Source organism: Acipenser ruthenus, chromosome 2 (genome assembly GCF_902713425.1).
Source record: "Acipenser ruthenus chromosome 2, fAciRut3.2 maternal haplotype, whole genome shotgun sequence".
Taxonomy (NCBI): Eukaryota; Metazoa; Chordata; class Actinopteri; order Acipenseriformes; family Acipenseridae; genus Acipenser; species Acipenser ruthenus.
The window spans coordinates 105,861,133-105,873,732 of record NC_081190.1 but is presented as its reverse complement, the minus strand read 5'-3'; the positions used below and the strand labels follow the sequence as shown (position 1 = coordinate 105,873,732).

Here is a 12,600-nt window from a genome sequence, read left to right as displayed (position 1 = left end):
TTTATTGCACCAGGGTTATTACAGGTATTTTACGTATTTTAATGTTTTCGAAATTGACCATGACATTTTAAAAAAGTCAATACCCTTTTCTGGTATAACACTAAAGACATGATATATCAGTTTTGTAAGTCACCCATGTCTTCATTTAAGAGCCAGGTAGCTCTGTTATTTAGAGGGAGCTGTTGTTTTAAAAATTAGGTACTGTACATCAGGATTTTTAAACATTATTTATCCATGATAATCCAACTGAAATGTAACAGTATGTGCAGGGCTTCTACTGTGATTTATAAGCGGATGGGACTGAGCCACAAGGGGGTTGAGTGATTAGCCCAGGATCAGACAATGAGTGTCTGATCAGGGATTCTTATCCTAATCTTTCCTGCGCTTAGTATTGTGCTCACAAGTAAACAGAACTGGCACATATTACCAGTACACTTTATGCAGACTCTGTCTAAGTAGTCGATTGATTCTTTATTTTCAGTTCATTATTCTTTCATCAATGGGTTATCAGTCTTGTAAAAATAAATAAATAACTGAATTGAACAGTTGAAGTAGCTCTTACCCTAATGTTAACTCTTGTGGTGTTGCTAGAATGTTCATACCGCTGGTTCACAAACCTCAAAAGCCCACCTCACCACACGATTTAATTCATCAAGACTTTATTAGCACTTTATAGGTGCTGAATTGATTTTGTTACATGTATTGGTAAGGCATTAAAGAGCAACTTTTCAAATATAGGAAGAGTGTTTACAAATGTCTTTAAATACTTAAATGATCTTTTCTTTATCTCCTTTAGTGGAGTTTGCTCTGGGGTTTCTACATTTTAATAAGGGGTCTTAAGAGCCTACCATCTCAAAAATTACAAACTACCCAGCCAAATGTGTGTGACATTGGGGTGAATGCACTGTGATTAATATTGTTTTTAACAGACTTTGCAATATGTTTATTTGTAGCATAGCATTTTGATATGATAATAATGTAAAACAGCAGAGCACTGTTTCTTCTACCCATAGTGATGGCACAATACAAAGGTTGTTGGGTTAAAGTGCCTGTACCTGTACAAAATTCTATATTATCTAGTTTTCAGTTTTTTTGTATTGCAATCTGTATTATTCAGATAATCCCAGAACTAAGGCTTTTATGCTATTTTTATGCAGGCGTTTACAAAGAACTGAATGCAGGATGACAGTTTTGTACCACTGTTCTGTTTAAAATATTAAGTAAGCAAGTGCTGGTTTCATGCTTGATGACAGTGCTTTTTTCATGCTTAGAATTTTAATAATGTGCAATGGTTTACCCAAAAATATAGGTGCTTTTAAGTAAAGGACAACATAACAAAAGTAAATCGTATTTAAACTCTTCAGGACTGATGCCATCACATTGACTAGATGTATTTTTTCTTTCTTGTTTTAATAAAAAAAAAGTGCTTTTGCATGGAGGCTATTTTAAATTTGATTGAGCTTTAGACTTGGCTAGTCCTGAAAGAGTTAATAATATGAAATCCTTCAGTTTGAGTTTGAAAATTTGTGTTTCTTTTCAATGGCCTTAACTAACAATAACATAATACTGATGATAACACATTTTTCATATTTATATATTACACTACTGGATACTCAATATAGACTAATTAACTATTACAGCACATGTATTGAATATCATAGCAAGTTCAAAACATTGGATACGAACTATAAAATCTACATTCTTTCAGACTTTTTAAATGTAACCAAGGTGAATAGGTAAATATAATTTAATGTAAATCATTCGGAGTGAACGGTGTTATCCTATCCATACAGATGTCCGTTTCGCAGTCCTCCAAATCACAAACCGAATCTGTTCCATTTTCGTTGTTTTGGGACAATTGAGATATCCTGTCAAAAGTCTCGTCGTTTTCGTCAACACAGTCCATCGCATTGGGAATCATGTTAACATAAGCAGTGACGACTTCTTTATGAAACAATGTATCTTGGTTATAGGACACGAGCTCGTTGCTTATGTTCACAGTTTCAACAGCGGTGCTCGAACAAAAATTACGGCAGCCCAAAACGCTAGAAAAAGCTTTCCTAAAGTCAGCGTTGAACGCATATATGATCGGATTTAAAGACGAGTTTGTCCAGCCAAACCAAACGAACACATCAAAAGCCGTTTCACTCACACAAGGAAAACCAGACTCGTGGTCAGCGGTCCTGTCACAAAAAGGGACCATGCAATTTAAAATAAAGAAAGGTAACCAGCAGCAAACAAATACCCCCATGATCACAGACAAAGTTTTTAAGACTTTGGTTTCCTTTTTGAGAGATGTCTTCAGTGAGTTGTGGTGCTGACATTCCAATCGATTGGTCCGACAGCTCTGAGCGTGCTCCGCTGCTCTTTCTAATGAAGAAATCCTCCGGATCTGTATTTGAGCAATCCTGTAAATTCTAGTGTAAGTCACAATCATAACGGCAACAGGGATATAAAAGCTAATTAAAGAAGAGGATATGGCATATGTTCGGTTAAGACTCGAGTCACAGTCTTCCGTCTGTTTCTCAGTAGTGGTGTTGTTTGTCCCATCAGGCCCAGAGCTGGCTTTATGCCAGTTCAATTGCACGGGTATGAATGAAATAAGTATAGATAATGTCCATGTTACACTAATCATTACAAATGCCACCCTGTGCGTCATTTTCCTCTCGTATCTGAAAGGGCTGGAGATAGCCCAATACCTGTCCACACTGATAACGCATAGGTTAAGAATGGATGCAGTGGAGCACATAATGTCAAAAGCCACCCAAATATTGCAGAAAGTGCCAAATGGCCAGTAACCTGCAACCTCAGCTACAGCTTTCCACGGCATCACCAATACGGCAACAAATAAATCAGACACAGCCAGAGACACTATAAAGATATTAGTAACTTTAGTTCGAAGGTGCCTAAACTTGATCACAGCGGAGCACACCAGAATGTTTCCTATTAAAGTCCACAGTATAAGCACAGCAAGAAGGCAGCCGGTTACAGTTCGAGTTATCAGTTCCTTTTCGGCGTCTGCCGTCGTATTACGCATTATTTCTCCAACAGAGAATGGTATAGAGTCACTTTCCTGCTCTGAGTAGTATTTCGCCGGAGCCCCCATATGTTTCATAAAAGACAAATGCTAACCATTACTTACACGCGTTAACAGACTGATTCAGATGTGTGCAATAGACAGACTCACTTCACTGTCCAACACCTTATTTTTAAATTCCAGCATCCCAGTTTTCAGACTGCAAGTTCTCAGTACCTGTAGACCGTGTGTGGTATCGAGCATACAGTAGAAAGAGAGTGTGGGTTCACATTCCAAGCTGGCGAACGATTTCACCTTTCATGCTTGCAAGATGCCTTAGCAATTGTGGACAGCAAGCAGCACCTTCGTAGGTGTAGTCTTAGACTGAGGATGAAAGACGGGCCATTGAAAGCAAAGCATTGTTTTGACGAGCTAGTTAAAAATTGATATCTGGCTATCCTCAGTCTTCCGAGACCGACTCCAAAAGCAGAGTATTTCACTCCCTGCTTACGTCACATCAATATACTTTTTTTTCATTTTCTAACTATATACTTTTTTACTTTTTCATTTTTTAAGCAACGTGCTTTTACCGTTGCTTCTTGAATGTATATATATATATATATATATATATATATATATATATATATATATATATATATATATATATATATATATATATATATATAGCTTTCTGATGTACGTGTCGTTTCTTACCGAGTTTGTCATGTATTTATATTTTATTAAAAGTAGGTGGTATTCAGCAATTGGATAAATGAATGAATGAATAAAGGTTGCGTATATAAATGAGTGAAGACAGTGCTTTCTTGTAAAGCTCATGATGTGAACACTTTTGCAGGATACATCTGAGCAGACCTATTAAAGGATAGTATTAGGACAACGAAAGACAATTATTTTATAGGACGTGGCACGTTTTCTCAGTGTCACTGATTTGCTGTCAACATCAAATCACTGAAAAGCATTCTCCTGTATACCTGTATGTGTACTGATTATTTTTACAATAGTTATGCATACTGATATATGAAAACAGTGCACAATCTGTATTCTATGTACAAAATTACATTATTTCAAATAAACATGCCCGTCAAAATGTTATACTCTGGCAAAGTACTTCCATTTAGTTATTCTCTGATGAAACCTTCATGGAACAAAGTGAATAATGAATGTATCAATGTCAGTATGGATGATTTAGCATGGACTACTGAATCATGGCACAGTCAAGTAATATGGGCTGTGGTAACTGAGAACGTCCTTCCTCTTTAGATTCAAATGTTTAAATTTCACATTTAATTACTAGAGATAAACCAATTGTGTAAACTAACCCACTTTTTTAATATTTTGAAATAAATCGATACTTGTGTATATGCAAACCCTTATTTGAAAAAAAAGTATGTTGCATTTCATTAGGATATTGCAGTTATTCATAAGATATAAACTATCAACAATGACAGATTTTTAATTTTAATTTTTTTTTTTTTTAATTATTTAATTCTATATTATGGTAACTGAAGTGAATTAATTCTTAACATTTATCTAACAGGTTACCAGGGGAAATGATGGCGTTGTTGGTTATATATATATTACTTATAACTTAGTATTTACAACAAGTCCTTGTATCATGACAGCACCTGCCCAACAAGTCCTTGTGCAATTGTGCATAATGCAATGCCCATCCTTCATTGATCGGCGATGATGAAAGCTTTCACCTGGTGATTTTATAGGAAGACTTCGTTGCGCTGAAGAATTATAAAAATAGAAATAGAAATGTCCAGAACACGGACCTTTGGACTGGAACTCTTATTTTATGTTGTGTTCTGTGAGGAACCATTCCTACAACATAGGTTTCTGTATATTGGTTTGAAGATAAAACCAGAGGGTTCTAAATAGAAACATTAGAATCAACAGAACCACATTTAGGGGGTGGTGTTTTTATAGAGTCAAGACCAGAAATTCATCATATGGTTCTATTTAAAACACTCTTAATTTTAAATGAACTAAATAGAACCTCCGGTCATCATTCAGCTTAGTGTAGCCTATATATGACCATACACAGTGTAAACACATTTACAATACGAATCATTAGTCTACTAGAACTAATCTTTAAGCCCTTGATAAATTCACATAAAGACTAAAGACTGGGGTGCCATCTAGTGGTCATAGTTCATTATTATTCATTCTTCGTCAAACGAAGGTAAACCTACCGCTGGAAATCCTCTCTCTCTCTCTCTCTCTCTCTCTCTCAAAAATCTGTAAGTGTAGTTGCCGTTTTAAAATTATTGGCCACTTCTAATTAAAGATGTTTTTTGTTCCAAATGGAATACATACTTTCTGTATACACTGCAGTGCAGTTAGACTTCTATGGCTTTGATACACTTGTGTTTCATGTGAAAACTTGTATCTTAACCAGAATATTGAGCGTTCAGTTCTGGGCGTCTAAGTCAGTCGAGTAATTGGTTTGCTTTGAAATCGCTTCATTCACTCTTGATTGGTTCACTGCTGCATACACAACAGACGATAAGTTGATCAGAACTCATTAATGAAATCCTTTTAAAACCTTATAATTCGAGAATAAAAGAGACCATTATTCTTCAGCAGTTGTCAGACAATCCCTTACGAAAAAAACCCTATGGTTTTTCTATGGCAACCATGGTTTAATTGCAGTTATTGTGGTAACTATGTTTATATCTGTAGCAACCACAGTACCACCTGAAACAACAGTTTATTTTAGGGTTGCCCCCTTTTCCACAGACCAAACCTGGACATATTTCTCAGTCAGCCTAGCTCAGTCTTACCTGAGACAAATAGCTGTGGTCATGATTGTAGTAAATCAATGCAATTTCTGAAGCGACGATCCTGTCTACGTGCTTTTTTTTTTTTTTTTTTTAGTTTGTTTTACAAATAATTTCTGAGCCTGAAATGGTTTACAACCATTGTGTCATGGCAAATCCACCCCGACTTATATATCGTAAGTAACCCATATTTTACTATAAAGGTTATGTACTTAATCACACTCAGATCAGTGTAATGTAAAGCATTATTCAAATGCTGGGGGCACAGTAGAATGTACAGATCCGTGCTAAACAGTACATTTCTAACAAGATCGTGGAAATCCTTTAAGCAACTAATATATCGTATAACTTGACATTTTAGTTGGTATTAAATTTGCAGATTTGTTACCTTGGTTGATTTTTACGGTTTTAACTGGCATTTATCACTTAGCACGTTCACAAAATGTCAGTTTTGTATTTCTACTTTTAATTTAAAAACATTCAAATACATGTTTACTTAATGAAATGTGTGCTAAAACAGTATCTAATTTACAGTAACTCGTTATAGCATCTACAATGTCACTGCAGCAACTTAGAGAACAACAAAGGCCTTCTAAAAATGAGTTACAATATTTATTGTTCTTATATGGCCCTTCAATTTTAAGATATCCGTAATTGGAAAGGATTACTAACTGCAGTACACTTTAATGATAAGCATTTGCTAACTCTCTAAAACTGTCATCCCAAGGAAGCCATTTCTTTCTCCTTCTCAAGATGGTAAGGTAAGACCTCTATGTCTAGCTGAGCGTGTTGATAGAAAAGAGCTTCTCGAGTCGAATCGAGTCGATTGTATTTCCCTTGTATTCGTGCTGACAGCTGGCTCGCCTGCTTTCCCGGAATCAATGACTTTGAAAAGACCGAGCCTTTTGCCTTTCTGTCTTTCAGCGGCTTCCTCGCTTACGTGGTAGGCTGCTCTTTGTTATCTGTATGTCACGTGTGTGTGACTTTCTGTGCAGTCATACGCGAGTGGTTGTCTATTTCTTTCCGAGAGTACACAGTTCCTCCACGGGGCTAGGCCTTTCCATATCCCCGCTGTCGAGTAGACCTCGCCGGCTGCGTAGGCCCACCCACCTCGGTGAGTCGGACCTTGTAAACAGTGTGCTCTCCCCTATACTATCTTTCTACCATGGTTTTGCTATCTGCTTCAACTCGCCCTCCACAGCTTCGGCCCTAGTGACCCCCTGGTGCACGCTACGGAGTTCCCCTGCAATTTCATTGCTGGAAGCTGGCTTGCCACTTCCCTGGAACTGGAAACCCCGCTTCTGAATTCAGCTATAAACGCTGCACAACTGCGCTGTGTTTACTCTTTTTCTGTTTAACAGCCTACATCACTTTGCGATTGCAGTCTGCTTTCTAACCTTACAGCGCTCGCTGGTTTGTGTTTTTCTCTGCTATTGTAGTTAAAAAAAAAAAAAAAAGAGACGCGTGATCCTCCACCGGACCACGGCTGGATTGTCTCGCCCCGCCCTCTCGGTGAGCTTAAAAATTCCGGTTCACCCGCGTTGCCATGGTGTCTGTTGTATTACCCTCACAGCTTTGCTGTTGTGTGCGTGTATGTGTGGTTTTATTTCACTGCCTTGCAGTTGGAAAATATATATATATATACAGTATATATATATATACACACACACACGCACACACAAGCGTGATTCCTCCACCGGAACCTACGTCCCTTGACCATTCCTTTGGACCAGCGGTTGAGGAATTGCTGCAGCACTCTCACCGAGAATGCAAGGCGTCTCGGCAGGTAGAGAATGAGATGCTAGCATCTGGCATACTTGCCAGGCTGTCCAGCCGGGCCAATGGTCTATCACACTGGACCGAAAGAACGCAGATGCCACGTTCCTATTCGTCCAGCGCACAGGAAGTATCTCTGCTTCGCCTTACAAGGGAGTATCTTTGAGTTTTCCGTGCTGTGATTCAGCCTCTCCTTAGCCCCCTGCACATTTTCTAAGTGCATGGATGTCATACTAGCTCCCTTGCAGCTACAACTGATCAGGATGATGAACTACCTGGACGACTGGTTGATCTGCCCCAGTCGCAGGAAGGAGCAGTGGCCCACACAGCGATTTGTATGAGCAGCAGTGTGGAGTAGTGATTAGGGCGCTGGACTCTTGACCGGAGGGTCGTGGGTTCAATCCCTGGTGGGGGACACTGCTGCTGTACCCTTGAGCAAGGTACTGTACCTAGATTGTTCCAGTAATAACCCAACTGTATAAATGGGTAATTGTATGTAAAAAAAATAATGTAATTGTATGTAAAAATATTGTGACATCTTGTAGCAATTGTAAGTTCTCCTGGATAAGGGCGTCTGCTAAGAAACCCTGTTGAGGCTGGGTCTCACCCTCAACGATGCCAGAGCCAATTAATACCGGTGTAAAGTATGGTCTACTTGAGTCTCCGGCTGGATTCCCTTACAATGCAAGCCTGCCTGTCGGACGACAGAATAGCTGCCATTCGCAAAACGTTTTTGTACGCTTTCCCGCCTATACACCTTTCTCGAAAAGGTCCGGTTAGAGGAAGTGTCAGTTCTTCTAGTGGCCCCAGAAAATCTGGTTTTCGACCCTCTGCCAGCTCTTGCACGGCCAGCCCTGGGAGATCATACTGAGCACGGATCTACTCAGTCAGACGAAAGGTTCTCTTTGGCACCCGGAACTGGGCAGGTTCCGGCTATGGGTCTGGCCCCTGAAAGGGACCGCTGGTTAGCCCTAGGGCTATCAGATGCGGTTGTGGGTACGTTGCAGAGAACCAGGGCAGACTCCACTAGGTCCTTGTACACCTATAAGTGGAGGTATTTCCAAGCTAGGTGTCTGGCTAGAAGCCATGACCCCAAATCTTGCCCTATGCCAGTCATCTTACAGTTTCTTCAAGAACTGCTTTATGCTGGTCATGTCACCAACTCTGCTTTCCTCCCCAAGGTGATCACAGCCTGGTGTTTCTAATGCCTGTTTTTGACTTGCCCTATCCCCCTTCACCTGTACCGTGTTTCTGTGGTTAAATTGTTGCTGCCACTTAAGGTTTCAGCAGCAGATGGCGGGAGCCTTTTTCAAGCCTCCGGCCCAGCGGCAGTCAATGCCCAAGCCTGAGCGCTTAATGGGACCCCCGACTGGTAGATCTATGTGACCAATTTCCAAGTGGTCGCCCAGGTGAACGGGTGGACAGCCACGGAGAAGGCGACCAACCTTGTGGCGATCCTGAAAGGGCCCGCCAAGCAAACTCTGCATGACCTGCCCTGCGGGAGTTCCAGGCACTGTGCACCGCACTGCAGCGCCGATTCGGAAGGGGGCCCCTGGAGTTGGAACTGCGTGACCAGGACATCACTCGGACCTCGCCACCTTGATCCTGTGGGTTGGTCGCCAAGTGTGGGGTTAGTCGCCAAGTGCAGGCAAGTGTCTACTACTGCCGGTTTGTGCGGGACTTTGCACGAATGGCAAGACCCCTGCATCATTTCACAGAGAAACAGCGTCTGTTCCAATGGGACCCCGACTGCCAGGAGGCTTTTGACCAGCTCTGTGCTGACCTGGTCTCCGGTCCTTGCTTTCCCTGACACGAAGAAAGAGTTAACCCTTTGCGTTCCATTTATTCAGCGTGTCTCAGGCGTGTTAGGTCCAATTTATTTTCACACACACAGTTTATTTTAGACGTGCTGTTTAAAAGTATTTTTTTCACAATAAAACAGGTTTTATAGTCGTGCATACTGATAAATCATCTCCTGATCACTTGTTTTATCACCAAACACCTCAATAATGCAATCCAAGTCCGTGCAAATGTCTGTGATATTCTTTGAGCGCTGGATGCAGAAGCAGCTATCTTGTTTGTTTATGGCTGTGTTATCTCTGTGGTGCCGGGGCTATGTGTATTGCTCAGAACCGGCCCTTTTTTTTCGGCTTCTCTCGGCTCCTATCGGTCTCACTCGGCCATTGAATGGTTTTCTCAGCTTTTTCCGGAGAAAAAACGACTAGAGACCTGTGTTTTATGTATTTTTGATGATGTCGGACAGGGTCTGTAAGGAAAAATTGATGAAACCTGAAAAACAATGTTAGTGAAGCCAAAAATATGTTTATTGGTGTAATACAAGAATATAACTATTTGAAGAAAGCAGAGACAAATGCTCTGGGTCACAGCGGATGTGCAGCAGACAATGGCTGCAATCACTTTTTGATAACATAGAACACTCCCCTATAATTACATCATTTGAGACCCTTCCCCACCTAAACCTGTGTACATGGCCAGTCACCAAGCCTCACAAACATTCCTCTAGTCTCTGTTATCTCTGAGATTCTCTCATCCCCCCATGCAACAAAAACAGAGCAGAACAGAGACCCTTTCCACAAATGCCCATAAATGGTCATATTTTCTCTCTCTCTAGCCGAACTGTAATTTATTGAGACAGACCCTGCATTCCAAAATACCCCACCTAAACTCTGTGCTCAATATCTCTCCATTGAAAGTACCATACATCCCAAATATTAATATGGACTATCAAATTTCCTTACAGGGTCCGACATCAGACCGGAAAGGGAAAATTGTAATGTCGGACCTGGTCCGACATAGGACCGCAGCAAGCACCTCAGCCAGCCCTACTCCTGCCTCACCAGGCCCAGAGCTCAACCACCTCGAAACCATCACTAACCCAACCAATGGCTCTGAGCCTGCCATGAGGAGCCCTGGTCCACAGTCAACACGCCAGAGCCAATGCCATAGAAGACCACCAACTTGCCTGCAGGCGGATCACTACTTCTGGCTGGGACAGCGGGGAAGCATGGGGGCAGTATAGCGAGCCTGCAGACCACTCGTGCTACCGCCACCTGTCGGACTGTCTCCACCTGCTGTGACAGAGCCGCCAGGACCCAGGCCATAGACATAGCTCATTTGCATGAGCGGCGGAGCGGTACATGCTGGGGGACACTGTTGTGATTGTTTGGCACCACTCTGCCGAACCGGGACACTTTATTTCATGTACAAGTTATTTTTAATGCCTGTTTTTGACTTGCCTTCCCCTTGTATCTGTCCCGTGTGTCTGCGGTTAAATACACTTAGGGTGCGGAGTGTGTGAGGGTTACCCCCCGTCCGTGTGTTCCCCTGTGTGTCTCTTTGGCTTTTCTGTCCTTTTAAGGATTGTTTGGAATTGCCATTAAAGAGCTTCTAAATTGAGATCTGTTTCCAGTCTCTTCATCCTGAACCACGCTGAGCAAGAATGCTACAATATGACAGTAATACTACTCTGGATTGCATTGGGTTTATGTCAAACATACATGTTACATGTAACATACATAATGTGGCTCTGTACTTCTCGCTATCTTGTCAGCATTTACTATTATACATGTATTGTAGAAGGAAATAAGTATATTTTGAGATAGCCAGTAAAAGCCATTATCATCATGTTTAGTCCGAGCTATTTTCACCCGTTTTTTTTAAACTGTTGTTAGATTTGTGGCTATAACCCTTTAACTATAAAGGTTACGGGTACATGTCATACATTATGTGCACACACTAGGATTCCATAAAAAAAAAAAAGTTAAATAGTCTGAGACCAACTCTGTTTAGTACAGATAACAAAAATCTTTTTATTGTTAATAAAAAATATTTTAGCATGGTCAGCTCAAATCTGACAGTGTACAATGAAACTTCAACATGTAGGGTACATGGAAAACAATGTGAACAAATTGGATAATAAATAAAGGAATTATGGCCATACATACAAAAGGGACATAAAAGCAACCAAAAAAACTGAGCAATTGAAAAATATGCAAAACAAAAAAAAAAATTCTAAGCGTGCTATTTAAATAACCATTTAAAAAAGTCTATATTTAAAAAGATTTAATTAGTCTTATCAATTATTTAACAATGTGTCCTGGTTTTAAGCTTTGAAAATCTGGTCACCCTAATTCATATACACTGCAGCCACATCAGAAGGTGACCACAATGACACATGTGTGCAATCAATTGCTCCCAACACGGATGGAAATCCATGTATGTTATAAAACACAATCTTTCTTTTGATGCTGCTGTTGCTGGTCAGTGGGAAAATGTATATAATTGCCTGCCTTATAAACTAACACATTTGTTACCTGATTCCTGGACACGGGACATGTCTGGCTGGGTGACCTCAAATCTGTCTCCTTCGGCTCTTTGAAAAGACCCTGTTGCATAAAATTCCAATGCCATGAGTATTTTCATGTGCACAGGTAATGCGTGGCTTCTGGCTTTCCAAGTCATTCTTTAGTACCTCGCACAAATCTAATATTGCTACCCAATCTAATCTGAACCGTTGCATGATGATCAGGCAGCTTGAACACATTTATGCGTGGTCTATAAATTCAAGCTCGCAAATGTCGTCTGACATTTTGTTGCTGTTCACAGTGCAGTGCTGCGGGCTCCTGGTGCAAAGGCTGAACTCGATGCTCCTCGTTTATTACAGAAATAGCGACAATGCCAGCAACTGTGGCAGCATTACCCATACATGTTACAACAGTAGTGCACAAATCCATGTTTACAATGAAAATATGCCAGTTCCTATGGTGAACGCTAGGCTAATAAGCCTTTTGTAGGGATGGGAAGTTTAAACATTTAAACGTATAAACTCTAAAAATGTGGTAAAATGTTTAATAATATGCTAGAAGTATATCTTCCACAGTATCAATTCCATGGCAAGGTAATAACGTTAATGACAAGCTTTTTTTCTGAGTTTGTTCTATATTGAAAATGGCATCTCTAAACAAAGGAAGCCACGTTTGG

The 12,600-nt window shown here is 40.5% G+C and overlaps 1 protein-coding gene across 1 annotated transcript; it reads right to left on the bottom strand.

Moving 5' to 3' along the window:
- Nucleotides 1–496: 496 nt before the first annotated feature.
- On the bottom strand, nucleotides 497–3,378 carry drd5a (dopamine receptor D5a). The gene has a single exon (XM_034015861.2). The coding sequence runs from the start codon at nucleotides 3,113–3,115 to the stop codon at nucleotides 1,748–1,750; it is 1,368 nt and encodes a 455-aa protein (XP_033871752.2). The 5' UTR covers nucleotides 3,116–3,378; the 3' UTR covers nucleotides 497–1,747.
- Nucleotides 3,379–12,600: the final 9,222 nt, after the last annotated feature.